This window comes from Salmo trutta, chromosome 12, assembly GCF_901001165.1.
Source record: "Salmo trutta chromosome 12, fSalTru1.1, whole genome shotgun sequence".
In the NCBI taxonomy this organism is placed as follows: Eukaryota; Metazoa; Chordata; class Actinopteri; order Salmoniformes; family Salmonidae; genus Salmo; species Salmo trutta.
This window is the reverse complement of record NC_042968.1, coordinates 48,679,029-48,699,080: the sequence shown is the minus strand read 5'-3', so window position 1 is coordinate 48,699,080 and position 20,052 is coordinate 48,679,029. Positions and strand designations below refer to the sequence as shown.

The 20,052-nt window shown below is 49.4% G+C and overlaps 1 protein-coding gene across 5 annotated transcripts in view; it reads right to left on the bottom strand.

Annotated features, from left to right (window-relative positions):
• LOC115203710 (multidrug resistance-associated protein 9) overlaps positions 1-20,052 on the bottom strand; it is a 72,453-nt gene that overhangs the window by 47,842 nt on the left and 4,559 nt on the right. For 4 of the 5 annotated variants that reach the window (XM_029768628.1, XM_029768631.1, XM_029768633.1 and 1 more), the window contains exons 3-9: positions 8,207-8,376; positions 6,658-6,804; positions 4,766-4,913; positions 4,350-4,586; positions 2,667-2,840; positions 2,385-2,615; positions 372-519 (exon numbers count right to left, since the gene is read on the bottom strand). In XM_029768628.1, the coding sequence (XP_029624488.1) occupies positions 372-519; positions 2,385-2,615; positions 2,667-2,840; positions 4,350-4,586; positions 4,766-4,913; positions 6,658-6,804; positions 8,207-8,376 (1,255 nt within the window). The remainder of the gene's footprint in view (positions 1-371; positions 520-2,384; positions 2,616-2,666; positions 2,841-4,349; positions 4,587-4,765; positions 4,914-6,657; positions 6,805-8,206; positions 8,377-20,052) is intronic. The other variant, XM_029768630.1, reaches the window with a different exon arrangement.

Here is a 20,052-nt window from a genome sequence, read left to right as displayed (position 1 = left end):
AATTGTAAATGAGAACTTGTTCTCAACTTGCCTACCTGGTTAAATAAAGGTGAAATAAATAAATAAATAAAAAATGGTGCATCCACCAAGTATTAACTCAGAGGGGGTGGAGACTTACGCAATTAAGATATTTCTTTTTATTTAATACATTTTTGAAGAACATTTTCTTTCATTCACTTTCAAAAATGTAGAGTAGGTTGTGTAGATCTGTAGGGAAATCAATAATATAATTTACTGTGTTATATTATCAGTAAATCAATGACTCAATAATACCATTTACTGTGTTATATTATCAGTAAATGGTATTTGGCCAATATCACCTTCAGTATCCTAGCTTGTTAACATCCTGTGGTGACCCTACTCTTCCTTACCTGTGATCTTCTTCTCGAAAGAGGTTTCCCAGGCGTACATCTTGATGAGTTTGATGCAGGTGAGAACCTCGTTCATGGTGCGGACACGAGTGTCTGTGACGCTCACCGCTTTCCTCCTGAACCTTTGGATCAGTCTGGCCATGGTAAACTACAGACACAACAACATACTGGTCAGTCTGGCCATGGTAAACTACAGACGACAACATACTGATCAGTCTGGCCATGGTAAACTACAGACACAACAACATACTGGTCAGTCTGGCCATGGTAAACTACAGACGACAACATACTGATCAGTCTGGCCATGGTAAACTACAGACGACACAACAACATACTGGTCAGTCTGGCCATGGTAAACTACAGATGACACAACAACATACTGATCAGTCTGGCCATGGTAAACTACAGACACAACAGCATACTGGTCAGTCTGGCCATGGTAAACTACAGACGACAACATACTGATCAGTCTGGCCATGGTAAACTACAGACGACACAACAACATACTGGTCAGTCTGGCCATGGTAAACTACAGACGACACAACAACATACTGATCAGTCTGCCCATGGTAAACTACAGACACAACAACATACTGGTCAGTCTGGTCATGGTAAACTACAGACGACACAACAACATACTGGTCAGTCTGGCCATGGTAAACTACAGACGACACAACCACATACTGGTCAGTCTGGCCATGGTAAACTACAGACGACACAACAACATACTGATCAGTCTGGCCATGGTAAACTACAGACGACACAACAACATACTGGTCAGTCTGGCCATGGTAAACTACAGACACAACCACATACTGGTCAGTCTGGCCATGGAAAACTACAGACTGATCAGTCTGGCCATGGTAAACTACAGACACAACAACAACATACTGGTCAGTCTGGCCATGGTAAACTACAGACGACACAACCACATACTGGTCAGTCTGGCCATGGTAAACTACAGACACAACAGCATACTGGTCAGTCTGGCCATGGTAAACTACAGACACAACAACATACTGGTCAGTCTGGCCATGGTAAACTACAGACGACACAACCACATACTGGTCAGTCTGGCCATGGTAAACTACAGACGACACAACAACATACTGGTCAGTCTGGCCATGGTAAACTATAGACGACACAACAACATACTGGTCAGTCTGGCCATGGTAAACTACAGACACAACAACATACTGGTCAGTCTGGCCATGGTAAACTACAGACGACACAACCACATACTGGTCAGTCTGGCCATGGTAAACTACAGACGACACAACAACACACTGGTCAGTCTGGCCATGGTAAACTACAGATGACACAACAACATACTGGTCAGTCTGGCCATGGTAAACTACAGACACAACAACATACTGGTCAGTCTGGCCATGGTAAACTACAGACGACACAACCACATACTGGTCAGTCTGGCCATGGTAAACTACAGACGACACAACCACATACTGGTCAGTCTGGCCATGGTAAACTACAGACGACACAACAACATACTGGTCAGTCTGGCCATGGTAAACTACAGACGACACAACAACATACTGGTCAGTCTGGCCATGGTAAACTACAGACACAACAACAACATACTGGTCAGTCTGGCCATGGTAAACTACAGACGACACAACAACATACTGGTCAGTCTGGCCATGGTAAACTACAGACGACACAACAACATACTGGTCAGTCTGGCCATGGTAAACTACATACGACACAACAACATACTGGTCAGTCTGGCCATGGTAAACTACAGATGACACAACCACATACTGGTCAGTCTGGCCATGGTAAACTACAGACGACACAACAACATACTGGTCAGTCTGGCCATGGTAAACTACAGACGACATAACAACATACTGGTCAGTCTGGCCTGACAGAGACCCCTATGAGGGTTAGTACCTGTACGGGGATGAAGACGAGGTAGACAGAGACTCCTATGAGGGTTAGTACCTGTATGGGGATGAAGACGAGGTAAACAGAGACTCCTATGAGGGTTAGTACCTGTATGGGGATGAAGACGAGGTAGACAGAGACTCCTATGAGGGGGATGGGGATGAAGACGAGGTAGACAGAGACCCCTACGAGGGTTAGTACCTGTACGGGGATGAAGACGAGGTAGACAGAGACTCCTATGAGGGTTAGTACCTGTATGGGGATGAAGACGAGGTAGACAGAGACTCCTATGAGGGGGATGAAGATGAGGTAGACAGAGACTCCTATGAGGGTTAGTACCTGTATGGGGATGAAGATGAGGTAGACAGAGACTCCTATGAGGGTTAGTACCTGTACGGGGATGAAGACGAGGTAGACAGAGACTCCTATGAGGGCAGTGTATCCCAGGGTATAGCAGGCGTAGATGATACAGACGGTCAGCAGCACAGGGATACACAGCAGGAAGGTACCAAACAACACAGCCTCAAACATCCTGTAGCCATCACTGGTCAGCACATTGATCATCTGGAGGGAGGAGAGGGAGGGAGCGAGAGAGAGAGAGAGAGAGAGAGAGAGAGAGAGAGAGAGAGAGGGAGAGAGAGAGAGAGAGAGAAAGAGAGAGAGAGACAGAAAGAGAGAGAGAGAGAGAGAGAGAGAGAGAGAGAGAGAGGGAGAGAGAGGTGGTGGTGAAGGAGAGAGCAGGTGAGAAGATAAGCTCAGATACATTTGGATTTTTTGGCAAGGACATATACAGGATACTACCCTCTACAACACTATGTCACCAGGATACAGGATACTACCCTCCACAACACTATGTCACCAGGATACAGGATACTACCCTCCACAACACTATGTCACCAGGATACAGGATACTACCCTCCACAAGACAACCTTCACTTTGTCACCAGGACATATACAGGATACTACCCTCCACAACATAACAGTCTAAACCCTGTCTAACCCATTACAGTCTAAACCCTGTCTAACCCATTACAGTCTAAACCCTGTCTAAACCCAGTCTAAACCCTGTCTAAACCCTGTCTAAACCCTGTCTAACTCATTTCAGTCTAAACCCTGTCTAAACCCAGTCTAAACCCTGTCTAAACCCTGTCTAACCCATTACAGTCTAAACCCTGTCTAACCCATTACAGTCTAAACCCTGTCTAAACCCAGTCTAAACCCTGTCTAAACCCTGTCTAAACCCTGTCTAACTCATTACAGTCTAAACCCTGTCTAAACCCTGTCTAAACCCTGTCTAACCCATTACAGTCTAAACCCTGTCTAACCCATTACAGTCTAAACCCTGTCTAAACCATTACAGTCTAAACCCTGTCTAAACCATTACAGTCTAAACCCTGTCTAAACCATTACAGTCTAAGCCCTGTCTAAGCCATTACAGTCTAACCCATTACAGTCTAAACCCTGTCTAAACCCAGTCTAAACCCTGTCTAAACCCTGTCTAAACCCAGTCTAAACCCAGTCTAAACCCTGTCTAAACCCAGTCTAAACCCTGTCTAACCCATTACAGTCTAAACCCAGTCTAAACCCTGTCTAAACCCTGTCTAAGCCCTGTCTAAACCCTGTCTAAACCCTGTCTAAACCCAGTCTAAACCCAGTCTAAACCCTGTCTAAACCCTGTCTAAACCCAGTCTAAACCCTGTCTAAGCCGTGGGAGGAGGGGGGAGTGCGGTTAAACTGAAGCATATGGAATTGTTTTAAGAAGGTCGTACCAAGGATCATTTTGCCATTTGATTTTGAATACTTTGTACTGTAACCGTTCGGACGCTACAGACTGTTTTGTGAGAAGACCATTTCTCGGGAAGTCTCTCTCCCACAGAATGAAAACAGGACATTATAATGGTGTCTGTGCGACTGTACCTCTCCCACAGAATGAAAACAGGACATTATAATGGTGTCTGTGCGACTGTACCTCTCCCACAGAATGAAAACAGGACATTATAATGGTGTCTGTGCGACTGTACCTCTCCCACAGAATGAAAACAGGACATTATAATGGTGTCTGTGCGACTGTACCTCTCCCACAGAGATGTTGCTGATGGATCTCAGTGAGATGATCTTCTGGAAGGCGATTATAGAGAAGCTACTCTTCACCCTGATGGCTGTCCTCAGGTTAACAGCCCACAGTAAAGAGGCAAAGAAGGCTTTAGAGAACTCTGAGATGAACAGAGCCACACACAGACCCACACCGTGGACCAGTGTGGACGTCCCAGGAGCTTCTGCATAGTTCAGGATCTCATACACCAGAACAGCCTGGAAGACACACACACACACACACACACACACACACACACACACACACACACACACACACACACACACACACACACACACATCAATAAACAGATGTTTTTTTAATTTATCAATAATGTGTTAAATAAATCATCAACATCTATGCAGGAAATGAATTTAATTTAAATCACAGGACTTACCGGTCCAATAAATACAGAGAGTGTGAAGAAGATGGAGACGAGGAAGGCCACCAGTAATCTGGTCCTTTGGAAACGCATGAAGACTCCACCTAAAGAAGCTTTCTCTAGTCCCACTTTAGCCACCTCCTCCTCCCAAAGCCTCTCAAACCTACAGAGGGAAGAAGAGTCAATCAAACGCTGTCCCTTTTTTTCACAGACAACTCACAGAGCTCAACCAAAAAAAAAACCCGGTCGCCAAGCACAGGGTGGTGACAAGGGCCAAATAAAAAATGTTTTATTAATATATTTGAATTAACATTTTAACAGTTTACTTCCCCGTTTATGGCAAAAGGTGATGCTCTACGTCACATGTTTATGATGACTAACACAGTGGACTAACTCAGTGGACTAACCCAGTGGACTAACTCAGTGGACTAACCCAGTGGACTAACTCAGTGGACTAACCCAGTAGACTAACCCAGTGGATTAACCCAATGGACTAACCCAATGGACTAACCCAGTGGATTAACCCAATGGACTAACCCAGTGGACTAACCCAGTGGACTAACCCAGTGGACTAACTCAGTGGACTAACTCAGTGGACTAACCCAGTAGACTAACCCAGTGGATTAACCCAGTGGACTAACCCAGTGGACTAACTCAATGGACTAACCCAGTGGACTAACCCAGTGGATTAACCCAGTGGATTAACCCAGTGGACTAACCCAGTGGACTAACCCAGTGGATTAACCCAGTGGACTAACCCAGTGGATTAACCCAGTCTGAAACCTGAAGATCTGACTAAACTCTTACAGATAAAACCTAGGATTTAACTCAGCGGACTAACCCAGTGGATTAACCCAGTGGACTAACCCAGTGGACTAACCCAGTCTGAAAACTGAAGATCTGACTAAACTCTTACAGATAACACCTAGGATTTAACTCAGCGGACTAACACAGCGGACTAACCCTGCCTGAAACCTGAAGATCTGACTAAACTCTTACAGATAACAGCTAGGATTTAACCCAGTGGACTAACCCAGTGGACTAACTCAGTGGACTAACCCAGTGGACTAACTCAGTGGACTAACCCAGTGGACTAACTCAGTGGACTAACCCAGTGGACTAACTCAGTGGACTAACTCAGTGGACTAACCCAGTGGACTAACTCAGTGGACTAACTCAGTGGACTAACTCAGTGGACTAACCCAGTGGACTAACTCAGTGGACTAACCCAGTGGACTAACTCAGTGGACTAACTCAGTGGACTAACTCAGTGGACTAACCCAGTGGACTAACTCAGTGGACTAACCCTGTCTGAAACCTGAAGATCTGACTAAACTCTTACAGATAACACCTGGGATTTAACTCAGTGGACTAACACAGTGGACTAACCCAGTCCATTACACATTCATTATCATAGTCAAACCTTTTCTCATTGACAGATATGTCCAAGGCTTTAGCTCAGTGGGCTAACACGATTCAAAACCCGGTTGGTTATAGATTCATGGTGCGAGTCCCGCATTCATAATGACTCCCACCTTTTCCCCATTGACGGACAATACCTAGACATTAGTTTAGCGCGCTAACTTAGGGTTAACATAATGACTCCCACCTTTTCCCCATTGACGGACAATACCTAGACATTAGCTTAGCGCGCTAACTTGGGTTAACATAATGACTCCCACCTTTTCCCCATTGACGGACAATACCTAGACATTAGCTTAGCGCGCTAACTTGGGTTAACATAATGACTCCCACCTTTTCCCCATTGACGGACAATACCTAGACATTAGCTTAGCGCGCTAACTTAGGGTTAACATAATGACTCCCACCTTTTCCCCATTGACGGACAATACCTAGACATTAGCTTAGCGCGCTAACTTAGGGTTAACATTCCTAATGAGTCCCACCTTTTCCCATTGGTGTCGGCCCCATCATGAGAAGACAGAGACAGGGAGCTCTTGTCCAGACGGTTCCTGAACAGGCTCCACATCATGGGAGTCATCCAGGCAAACGAGGCGAAGGAGAAGAAGCCCGCATCGTCCATGGGGTTGGACCTGGACAGAGACAGACAACATCAGGGTCCAATAACAATTATACACACTGTTGTATGAAAACATCAGGAATACATCTAACATTACAGCTACAGCACTGGGGGGGGGGAATCATAGGATTTACAGAGCATTCTGTTGGACATCAGGAATACATCTAACATTACAGCTACAGCACTGGGGGGGGGGGGGGGGTGGGGGGGGATCATAGGATTTACAGAGCATTCTGTTGGACATCAGGAATACATCTAACATTACAGCTACAGCACTGGGGGGGGGGGGGGTGGGGGGGGGGATCATAGGATTTACAGAGCATTCTGTTGGACATCAGGAATACATCTAACATTACAGCTACAGCACTGGGGGGGGGTGGGGGGGGGGGATCATAGGATTTACAGAGCATTCTGTTGGACATCAGGAATACATCTAACATTACAGCTACAGCACTGGGGGGGTGGATCATAGGATTTACAGAGCATTCTGTTGGACATCAGGAATACATCTAACATTACAGCTGCAGCACTGGGGGGGGTGGGGGGGGGATCATAGGATTTACAGAGCATTCTGTTGGACATCTATCCACTGCATAATGTAATCCACTGATAGAGGGTAGGGTTATTATGGGATAGGGGGTAGGGTTATTATGGGTTAGGGTTATTATGGGTTAGTGTTATTATGGATAGGGTTATTGTGGGCTAGGGTTATTTTGGGCTAGGGTTATTATGGATAGGGTTATTATGGGTTAGGGTTATTATGGGCTAGGGTTATTATGGATAGGGTTATTATGGGCAGGATTATTATGATTTAGGGTTATTAAGGGCTAGGGTTATTATGGGCTAGGGTTATTAGGGGGTAGGGGTTAGAGGGTAGGGTTATTAGGGGGTAGGGGGTAGGGTGCAGGGTTATTAGGGGTAGGGGGTAGGGGGTAGGGGTTAGAGGGTAGGGTTATTAGGGTTAGGGGGTAGGGGGTAGGGGGTAGGGGTTAGGGGTTAGGGGTTAGAGGGTAGGGTTATTAGGGGGTAGGGGGTAGGGTGCAGGGTTATTAGGGGTAGGGGGTAGGGGTAGGGGGTAGGGGTTAGGGGTTAGGGGTTAGAGGGTAGGGTTATTAGGGGTAGGGGGTAGGGGGTAGGGGGTAGGGGTTAGAGGGTAGGGTTATTAGGGGTAGGGGGTAGGGGGTAGGGGGTAGGGTGCAGGGTTATTAGGGGTAGGGGGTAGGGGTAGGGGGTAGGGGTTAGGGGTTAGGGGTTAGAGGGTAGGGTTATTAGGGGCTAGGGTTATTAGGGGGTAGGGGGTAGGGTGCAGGGTTATTAGGGGTAGGGGTTAGGGGGTAGGGTGCAGGGTTATTAGGGGTAGGGGGTAGGGGTAGGGGGTAGGGGTTAGGGGGTAGAGGTGGGTAGTTGGGACCTACCTGTTTGAGATGCGGAATGGGATCATGTTCTGCAGGCTGGTGTGGTACTTGAGGTATTTGTTGGGAGGGGGGTCCTCTTCTCTGTAGTCCAGGGACGGTAGACCCTCTGGATTCATCTCCATGGTGACATTAGATTCACAATTCCAATTAAGACTGTCACTTCTTTTCCTCTGTACATGGAATAATGGGGGAGAGAGACAATTATAACAAGCCTTTATATCAAATGTACCGGCAAAGAGTGTGCTGTATCCAAGGAGGGGACATGTGTAGCCCAAGCTTCAATGGCAGAATCAAAGACAACAACAAAAACCACAGGGAAACAAGATGGCAGAGAGAGAAAGACCACAAGGAAACAAGATGGCAGAGAGAGAAAGACCGCAGGGAAACAAGATGGCAGAGAGAGAGAGTGGCAAACTTTTCCCAAACACAAAGTGGCTAAACTCTGGTGCGCAAACACTAGGCCCTGGAGCTGTTGTCAGAGGACAAACACTAGGCCCTGGAGCTGTTGTCAGAGGACAAACACTAGGCCCTGGAGCTGTTGTCAGAGGACAAACACTAGGCCCTGGAGCTGTTGTCAGAGGACAGACTAGGCCCTGGAGCTGTTGTCACTAGGTCCTGGAGATGTTGTCAGAGGACAAACACTAGGCCCTGGAGATGTTGTCAGAGGACAAACGCTAGGTCCTGGAGCTGTTGTCAGAGGACAAACACTAGGCCCTGGAGCTGTTGTCAGAGGACAGACACTAGGCCCTGGAGCTGTCAGAGGACAGACACTATGCCCTGGAGCTGTTGTCAGAGGACAGACACTAGGCCCTGGAGCTGTTGTCAGAGGACAGACACAAGGCCCTGGAGCTGTTGTCAGAGGACAAACACTAGGCCCTGGAGCTGTTGTCAGAGGACAGACACTAGGCCCTGGAGCTGTTGTCAGAGGACAGACACTAGGCCCTGGAGCTGTTGTCAGAGGACAAACACTAGGCCCTGGAGCTGTTGTCAGAGGACAAACACTAGGCCCTGGAGCTGTTGTCAGAGGACAGACACTAGGCCCTGGAGCTGTCAGAGGACAAACACTAGGTCCTGGAGCTGTTTTCAGAGGACAAACACTAGGCCCTGGAGCTGTTGTCAGAGGACAAACACTAGGTCCTGGAGCTGTTGTCAGAGGACAAACACTAGGTCCTGGAGCTGTTGTCAGAGGACAAACACTAGGCCCTGGAGCTGTCAGAGGACAAACACTAGGCCCTGGAGCTGTCAGAGGACAAACACTAGGCCCTGGAGCTGTCAGAGGACAGACACTAGGTCCTGGAGCTGTTGTCAGAGGACAGACACTAGGTCCTGGAGCTGTTGTCAGAGGACAAACACTAGGCCCTGGAGCTGTTGTCAGAGGACAAACACTCGGCCCTGGAGCTGTCAGAGGACAGACACTAGGCCCTGGAGCTGTTGTCAGAGGACAGACACTAGGCCCTGGAGCTGTTGTCAGAGGACAGACACTAGGCCCTGGAGCTGTTGTCAGAGGACAAACACTAGGCCCTGGAGCTGTTGTCAGAGGACAGACACTAGGCCCTGGAGCTGTTGTCAGAGGACAAACACTAGGCCCTGGAGCTGTTGTCAGAGGACAAACACTAGGCCCTGGAGCTGTTGTCAGAGGACAAACACTAGGCCCTGGAGCTGTTGTCAGAGGACAAAAACTAGGTCCTGGAGCTGTTGTCAGAGGACAGACACTAGGCCCTGGAGCTGTCAGAGGACAAACACTAGGCCCTGGAGCTGTTGTCAGAGGACAAACACTAGGTCCTGGAGCTGTTGTCAGAGGACAAACACTAGGCCCTGGAGCTGTTGTCAGAGGACAAACACTAGGCCCTGGAGCTGTTGTCAGAGTTCAAACACTAGGTCCTGGAGCTGTTGTCAGAGTTCAAACACTAGGCCCTGGAGCTGTTGTCACTAGGCCCTGGCGCTGTTGTCAGAGGACAAACACTAGGTCCTGGAGCTGTCAGAGGACAGACACTAGACCCTGGAGCTGTTGTCAGAGGACAAACACTAGGCCCTGGAGCTGTTGTCAGAGGACAAACACTAGGCCCTGGAGCTGTTGTCAGAGGACAAACACTAGGTCCTGGAGCTGTTATCAGAGGACAGACACTAGGCCCTGGAGCTGTTGTCAGAGGACAAACACTAGGCCCTGGAGCTGTTGTCAGAGGACAAACACTAGGCCCTGGAGCTGTTGTCAGAGGACAAACACTAGGCCCTGGAGCTGTTATCAGAGGACAGACACTAGGCCCTGGAGCTGTTGTCAGAGGACAAACACTAGGCCCTGGAGCTGTTGTCAGAGGACAAACACTAGGCCCTGGAGCTGTTGTCAGAGGACAAACACTAGGTCCTGGAGCTGTTGTCAGAAGACAAACACTAGGCCTTGGAGCTGTCAGAGGACAAACACTAGGCCCTGGAGCTGTCAGAAGACAAACATTAGGCCCTGGAGCTGTTGTCAGAGGACAGACACTAGGTCCTGGAGCTGTTGTCAGAGGACAGACACTAGGTCCTGGAGCTGTTGTCACTAGGCCCTGGAGCTGTTGTCAGAGGACAGACACTAGGCCCTGGAGCTGTTGTCAGAGGACAAACACTAGGCCCTGGAGCTGTTGTCAGAGGACAAACACTAGGCCCTGGAGCTGTTGTCAGAGGACAAACACTAGGCCCTGGAGCTGTTGTCAGAGGACAAAAACTAGGTCCTGGAGCTGTTGTCAGAGGACAGACACTAGGCCCTGGAGCTGTCAGAGGACAAACACTAGGCCCTGGAGCTGTGGTCAGAAGACAGACACTAGGCCCTGGAGCTGTTGTCACTAGGCCCTGGAGCTGTTGTCAGAGGACAAACACTAGTCCCTGGAGCTGTTGTCAGAGGACAGACACTAGGTCCTGGAGCTGTTGTCAGAGGACAAACACTAGGCCCTGGAGCTGTCAGAAGACAAACACTAGGTCCTGGAGCTGTTGTCAGAGGACAAACACTAGGCCATGGAGCTGTTGTCAGAGGACAAACACTAGGTCCTGGAGCTGTTGTCAGAGGACAAACACTAGGCCCTGGAGCTGTTGTCAGAGGACAAACACTAGGCCCTAGAGCTGTTGTCAGAGGACAAACACTAGGTCCTGGAGCTGTTGTCAGAGGACAAACACTAGGCCCTGGAGCTGTTGTCAGAGGACAAACACTAGGTCCTGGAGCTGTTGTCAGAGGACAAACACTAGGTCCTGGAGCTGTTGTCAGAGGACAAACACTAGGCCCTGGAGCTGTTGTCACTAGGCCCTGGCGCTGTTGTCAGAGGACAAACACTAGGTCCTGGAGCTGTTGTCAGAGGACAAACACTAGGCCCTGGAGCTGTTGTCAGAGGACAAACACTAGGTCCTTGAGCTGTTGTCAGAGGACAAACACTAGGCCCTGGAGCTGTTGTCAGAGGACAAACACTAGGCCCTGGAGCTGTTGTCAGAGGACAAACACTAGGTCCTGGAGCTGTCAGAGGACAAACACTAGGCCCTGGAGCTGTTGTCAGAGGACAAACACTAGGTCCTGGAGCTGTTGTCAGAGGACAAACACTAGGTCCTGGAGCTGTCAGAGGACAAACACTAGGCCCTGGAGCTGTTGTCAGAGGACAAACACTAGGCCCTGGAGCTGTTTTCAGAGGACAGACACTAGGCCCTGGAGCTGTTATCAGAGGACAGACACTAGGCCCTGGAGCTGTTGTCAGAGGACAAACACTAGGTCCTGGAGCTGTTGTCAGAGGACAAACACTAGGTCCTGGAGCTGTTGTCAGAGGACAAACACTAGGCCCTGGAGCTGTTGTCAGAGGACAAACACTAGGCCCTGGAGCTGTTGTCAGAGGACAAACACTAGGCCCTGGAGCTGTTGTCAGAGGACAAACACTAGGCCCTGGAGCTGTTGTCAGAGGACAAACACTAGGCCCTGGAGCTGTTGTCAGAGGACAAACACTAGGCCCTGGAGCTGTTGTCAGAGGACAAAAACTAGGTCCTGGAGTTGTTGTCAGAGGACAGACACTAGGCCCTGGAGCTGTCAGAGGACAAACACTAGGCCCTGGAGCTGTTGTCAGAGGACAAACACTAGGTCCTGGAGCTGTTGTCAGAGGGCAAACACTAGGCCCTGGAGCTGTTGTCAGAGGACAGACACTAGGCCCTGGAGCTGTTGTCAGAGGACAAACACTAGGCCCTGGAGCTGTTTTCAGAGGACAAACACTAGGCCCTGGAGCTGTTGTCAGAGGACAAACACTAGGTCCTGGAGCTGTTGTCAGAGTTCAAACACTAGGCCCTGGAGCTGTTGTCACTAGGCCCTGGCGCTGTTGTCAGAGGACAAACACTAGGTCCTGGAGCTGTCAGAGGACAAACACTAGACCCTGGAGCTGTTGTCAGAGGACGAACACTAGGCCCTGGAGCTGTTGTCAGAGGACAAACACTAGGCCCTGGAGCTGTTGTCAGAGGACAAACACTAGGCCCTGGAGCTGTTATCAGAGGACAGACACTAGGCCCTGGAGCTGTTGTCAGAGGACAAACACTAGGCCCTGGAGCTGTTGTCAGAGGACAAACACTAGGCCCTGGAGCTGTTGTCAGAGGACAAACACTAGGTCCTGGAGCTGTTGTCAGAAGACAAACACTAGGCCTTGGAGCTGTCAGAGGACAAACACTAGGCCCTGGAGCTGTCAGAAGACAAACATTAGGCCCTGGAGCTGTTGTCAGAGGACAGACACTAGGTCCTGGAGCTGTTGTCAGAGGACAGACACTATGCCCTGGAGCTGTTGTCAGAGGACAAACACTAGGCCCTGGAGCTGTTGTCAGAGGACAGACACTAGGCCCTGGAGCTGTTGTCAGAGGACAAACACTAGGCCCTGGAGCTGTTGTCAGAGGACAAACACTAGGCCCTGGAGCTGTTGTCAGAGGACAAACACTAGGCCCTGGAGCTGTTGTCAGAGGACAAAAACTAGGTCCTGGAGCTGTTGTCAGAGGACAGACACTAGGCCCTGGAGCTGTCAGAGGACAAACACTAGGCCCTGGAGCTGTGGTCAGAAGACAGACACTAGGCCCTGGAGCTGTTGTCACTAGGCCCTGGAGCTGTTGTCAGAGGACAAACACTAGTCCCTGGAGCTGTTGTCAGAGGACAGACACTAGGTCCTGGAGCTGTTGTCAGAGGACAAACACTAGGCCCTGGAGCTGTCAGAAGACAAACACTAGGTCCTGGAGCTGTTGTCAGAGGACAAACACTAGGCCCTGGAGCTGTTGTCAGAGGACAAACACTAGGTCCTGGAGCTGTTGTCAGAGGACAAACACTAGGCCCTGGAGCTGTTGTCAGAGGACAAACACTAGGCCCTAGAGCTGTTGTCAGAGGACAAACACTAGGTCCTGGAGCTGTTGTCAGAGGACAAACACTAGGCCCTGGAGCTGTTGTCAGAGGACAAACACTAGGTCCTGGAGCTGTTGTCAGAGGACAAACACTAGGTCCTGGAGCTGTTGTCAGAGGACAAACACTAGGCCCTGGAGCTGTTGTCACTAGGCCCTGGCGCTGTTGTCAGAGGACAAACACTAGGTCCTGGAGCTGTTGTCAGAGGACAAACACTAGGCCCTGGAGCTGTTGTCAGAGGACAAACACTAGGTCCTTGAGCTGTTGTCAGAGGACAAACACTAGGCCCTGGAGCTGTTGTCAGAGGACAAACACTAGGCCCTGGAGCTGTTGTCAGAGGACAAACACTAGGTCCTGGAGCTGTCAGAGGACAAACACTAGGCCCTGGAGCTGTTGTCAGAGGACAAACACTAGGTCCTGGAGCTGTTGTCAGAGGACAAACACTAGGTCCTGGAGCTGTCAGAGGACAAACACTAGGCCCTGGAGCTGTTGTCAGAGGACAAACACTAGGCCCTGGAGCTGTTTTCAGAGGACAGACACTAGGTCCTGGAGCTGTCAGAGGACAAACACTAGGCCCTGGAGCTGTTGTCAGAGGACAAACACTAGGTCCTGGAGCTGTTGTCAGAGGACAAACACTAGGCCCTGGAGCTGTTGTCAGAGGACAAACACTAGGCCCTGGAGCTGTTGTCAGAGGACAAACACTAGGTCCTGGAGCTGTTGTCAGAGGACAGACACTAGGCCCTGGAGCTGTTGTCAGAGGACAAACACTAGGTCCTGGAGCTGTTGTCAGAGGACAAACACTAGGCCCTGGCGCTGTTGTCAGAGGACAGACACTACGTCCTGGAGCTGTCAGAGGACAGACACTAGGTCCTGGAGCTGTTGTCAGAGGACAATAATCCCACCCAAGCCCCCATCCTGAGACAGACCCAACCCCCACCAGGCCCAACCCCCACTAATTAACCCACCCAAGCCCCATCCTGAGACAGACCCAACCCCCACTAATTAACCCACCCAAGCCCCATCCTGAGACAGACCCAACCCCCACCAGACCCAACCCCCACTAATAAACCCACCCAAGCCCCATCCTGCAAGCTACGAGTATGTATCAGATGCTCAACATGCTCTGCTTACACCTACTGTGATGGTCCAGGCCTAAACCAGACGAAAACAACACTAGACACTATGGAACACAAAGCTTTTACTATCTTCATCCTGGAATATACAAGGTCTGAGGTCATCTGCCTTTGGCCTAAAGAGCAGGAACCCAGACTTCATCAAATAAATCAGAAATACAGACATTATCATCCTACAAGAAACATGGTATAGAGGAGACCGACCCACTGGTCTCCCTCTAGGTTACAGAGAGCTGGTAGTCCCATCCACCACACTACCAGGTGGGTGGTATAGAGGAGATGGACCCACTGGTTGCCCTCTAGGTTACAGAGAGCTGGTAGTCCCATCCACCACACTACCAGGTGGGTGGTATAGAGGAGATGGACCCACTGGTTGCCCTCTAGGTTACAGAGAGCTGGTAGTCCCATCCACCACACTACCAGGTGGTATAGAGGAGACGGACCCACTGGTTGTCCTCTAGGTTACAGAGAGCTGCTAGTCCCATCCACCAAACTACCAGGTGGTATAGAGGAGATGGACCCACTGGTTGCCCTCTAGGTTACAGAGAGCTGGTAGTCCCATCCACCAAACTACCAGGTGGGTGGTATAGAGGAGACGGACCCACTGGTTGCCCTCTAGGTTACAGAGAGCTGGTAGTCCCATTCACCAAACTACCAGGTGGGTGGTATAGAGGAGATGGACCCACTGGTTGTCCTCTAGGTTACAGAGAGCTGGTAGTCCCATCCACCAAACTACCAGGTGGTATAGAGGAGATGGACCCACTGGTTGTCCTCCAGGTTACAGAGAGCTGGTAGTCCCATCCACCACACTACCAGGTGGGTGGTATAGAGGTGATGGACCCACTGGTTGCCCTCTAGGTTACAGAGAGCTGGTAGTCCCATCCACCACACTACCAGGTGGTATAGAGGAGATGGACCCACTGGTTTCCCTCTAGGTTACAGAGAGCTGGTAGTCCCATCCACCACACTACCAGGTGGGTGGTATAGAGGAGACGGACCCACTGGTTGCCCTCTAGGTTACAGAGAGCTGGTAGTCCCATCCACCACACTACCAGGTGGTATAGAGGAGATGGACCCACTGGTTGTCCTCTAGGTTACAGAGAGCTGGTAGTCCCATCCACCAAACTACCAGGTGGTATAGAGGAGATGGACCCACTGGTTGTCCTCCAGGTTACAGAGAGCTGGTAGTCCCATCCACCACACTACCAGGTGGGTGGTATAGAGGTGATGGACCCACTGGTTGCCCTCTAGGTTACAGAGAGCTGGTAGTCCCATCCACCACACTACCAGGTGGTATAGAGGAGATGGACCCACTGGTTTCCCTCTAGGTTACAGAGAGCTGGTAGTCCCATCCACCACACTACCAGGTGGGTGGTATAGAGGAGACGGACCCACTGGTTGCCCTCTAGGTTACAGAGAGCTGGTAGTCCCATCCACCACACTACCAGGTGGTATAGAGGAGACGGACCCACTGGTTGTCCTCTAGGTTACAGAGAGCTGGTAGTCCCATCCACCAAACTACCAGGTGTGAAACAGTGAAGAGACTCAGGGGTTATGCTAATTTGGTATAGAGCAGACCTAACCCACTCTATTAAATGAATCAAAACACGAACATTTTACATCTGGCTAGAAATTAATAAGGAAATTATCTCAACAGAGAAAAATGTCCTCATTCGTACTACCTATATCCCCCCCAATAGAATCCCAATACTTTAACGATGACAGCTTCTCCATCCTAGAGGGGGAGATCAACCATTTCCAGGCCCTGGGACATGTACTAGTCTGTGGTGGCCTAAATGCCAGAACCGGACAAGAACCTGACACTCTCAGCACACAGGGGGACAAACACCTACCTGGAGGGGACAGCATTCTCTCCCCCATATGCCCCCCTAGACACAACTACGCTGGGTATGTACATAGTCAATGGCAGGCTTCTAGGGGACTCCTATGGTAGGTACACATATAAACTCAGCAAAAAAAAGAAACATTTTTACATTTTAGTCATTTAGCAGACGCTCTTATCCAGAGCGACTTACAGTAGTGAATACATTTCATACATTTTTTTTTTTTTTGTGTGTGTACTGGTCCCCCGTGGGAATCGAACCCACAACCCTGGCGTTGCAAACACCATGCTCTACCAACGGAGCCACAGGGAAACGTCCTCTCACTGTCAACTGCGTTTATTTTCATCAAACTTAACATGTGTAAATATTTGTATGAACATAACAAGATTCAACAACTGAGACATAAACTGAACAAGTTCCACAGACATGTGACTAACAGAAATGGAATAATGTGTCCCTGAACAAAGGGGGGGGTCAAAATCAAAAGTAACAGTCAGTATCTGGTGTGGCCACCAGCTGCATTAAGTACTGCAGTGCATGTCCTCATGGACTGCACCAGATTTGCCAATTCTTGCTGTGAGATGTTACCCCACTCTTCCACCAAGCCACCTGCAAGTTCCCAGACATTTCTGGGGGGAATGGCCCTAGCCCTCACCCTCCGATCCAACAGGTCCCAGACGTGCTCAATGGGATTAAGATCCGGGGTCTTCGCTGGCCATGGCAGAACACTGACGTTCCTGTCTTCATACACAGAACGAGCAGTATGGCTGGTGGCACTGTCATGCTGGAGGGTCATGTCAGGATGAGCCTGCAGGAAGTGTACCACATGAGGGAGGAGGATGTCTTCCCTGTAACGCACAGCGTTGAGATTGCCTGCAATGACAACAAGCTCAGTCCGATGATGCTGTGACACACCGCCCCCAGACCATGACGGACCCTCCACCTCCAAATCGATCCCGCTCCAGAGTACATGCCTCGGTGTAACACTCATTCCATCGACGATAAACGCGAATCCGACCATCACCCCTGGTGAGACAAAACCGCAACTCGTCAGTGAAGAGCCCTTTTTGCCAGTCTTGTCTGGTCCAGCGACGGTGGGTTTGTGCCCATAGGCGACATTGTTGCAGACAGTCTGAGCACTGATGGAGGGATTGTGCGTTCCTGGTGTAACTCGGGCAGTTGTTGTTGCCATCCTGTACCTGTCCCACAGGTGTGATGTTCTGATGTACCGATCCTGTGCAGGTGTTGTTACACGTGGTCTGCCGCTGCAAGGACCATCAGCTGCCCGTCCTGTCTCCCTGTAGCGCTGTCTTAGGCGTCTCACAGTACGGACATTGCAATTTATTGCCCTGGCCACATCTGCAGTCCTCATGCCTCCTTGCAGCATGCCTAAGGCACGTTCACGCAGATGAGCAGGGACCCTGAGCATCTATCTTTTGGTGTTTTTCAGAGTCAGTAGAAAGGCCTCTTTAATGTCCTAAGTTTTCATAACTGTTTATTTAAAAAAAAAAATTATAATAACCTTTATTTAACCAGGTAGGCAAGTTGAAAACAAGTTCTCATTTACAACTGCGACCTGGCCAAGATAAAGCAAAGCAGTTCGACACATACAACAACACAGAGTTACACATGGAATAAACAAACATATACAGTCAGTAATGCAGTAGAAAAAGTCTATATACACAGTGTGTGCAAATGAGGTAAGATAAGGGAGGTAAGGCAATAAATAGGCCATAGTGGCGAAGTAATTACAATATAGCAATTAAACACTGGAGTGATAGATGTGCAGAAGATGAATGTGAAAGTAGAGATACTGGGGTGCAAAGGAGCAAGATAAATAAATAAATACAGTATGGGGATGAGGTAGTTGGGTGGGCTGTTTACAGATGGGCTATGTACAGGTGCAGTGATCTGTGAGCTGCTCTGACAGCTGATGCTTAAAGAAATTTGAGTCTCTAGCTTCAGGGATTTTTGCAGTTCGTTCCAGTCATTTGAAGGAAAGGCGGCCAAAGGAGGAATTGGCTTTGTAATTGACCAGTGAGATATACCTGCTGTAGCACGTGCTACGGGTGGGTGCTGCTATGGTGACCAGTGAGCTGAGATAAGGCGGAGCTTTACCTAGCAAAGACTTATAGATGACCTGGAGCCAGTGGGTTTGGCGACGAGTATGAAGCGAGGGACAGCCAACGAGAGCGTACAGGTCGCAGTGGTGGGTAGTATATCGGGCTTTGGTGACAAAACGGATGGCACTGTGATAGACTGCATCCAATTTGTTGAGTAGAGTGTTGGAGGCTATTTTTTAAATGACATCGCTGAAGTCGAGGATCGTTAGGATGGTCAGTTTTACGAGGGTATGTTTGGCAGCATGAGTGAAAGAGGCTTTGTTGCGAAATAGGAAGCCGATTCTAGATTTAATTTTGGATTGGAGATGCTTAATGTGAGTCCGGAAAGAGAGTTTACAGTCTAACCAGACACCTAGGTATGTGTAGTTGTCCACAAATTCTAAGTCAGAACCGTCCAGAGTAGTGATGCTGGACGGGCGGGCAGGTGCAGGCAGCGATCGGTTGAAGAGCATGCATTTAGTTTTACTTGCATTTAAGAGCAGTTGGAGGCCACGGAAGGAGAGTTGTATGGCATTGAAGCTCGTCTGGAGGTTAGTTAACACAGTGTCCAAAGAGGGGCCAGAAGTATACAGTATGGTGTCGTCTGCATAGAGGTGGATCAAAGTATCACCAGCAGCAAGAGTGACATCATTGACGTATACAGAGAAGAGAGTCGGCCTGGGAATTGAACCCTGTGGCACCCCCATAGAGACTACCAGAGGTCCGGACAACAGGCCCTCCGATTTGACACACGGAACTCTATCAGAGAAGTAGTTGGTGAACCAGGTGAGGCAGTCATTTGAGAAACCAAGGCTTTTGAGTCTGTTGATAAGAATGTGGTGATTGACAGAGTCGAAAGCCTTGGCCAGGTCGATGAATACGGCTGCAAAGTATTGTCTCTTATCAATGGCGGTTATGATATCGTTTAGGACCGTGAACGTGGCTGAGGTGCACCCATGACCAGCTCTGAAACCAGATTGCATAGCGAAGAAGGTACGGTGGGATTCGAAATGGTCGGTAATCTGTTTGTTAACTTGGCTTTTGAAGACTTTAGAAAGGCAGGGTAGAATAGATATAGGTCTATAACAGTTTGGGTCTAGAGTGCCTCCCCCTTTGAAGAGGGGGATGACCGTGGCAGCTTTTCAATCTTTGGGAATCTCAGACGATACGAAAGAGAGGTTGAACAGGCTAGTAATAGGGGTGGCAACAATTTCGGCAGATAATTTTAGAAAGAGAGGGTCCAGATTGTCTAGCCCGGCTGATTTGTAGGGATCCAGATTTTGCAGCTTTTTCAGAACATCAGCTGTCTGGATTTGGGTGAAGGAGAAATGGGGAGGCTTGAGCGAGTTGTTGTGGGGGGTGCAGGGTTGTTGACCGGGGTAGGGGTAGCCAGGTG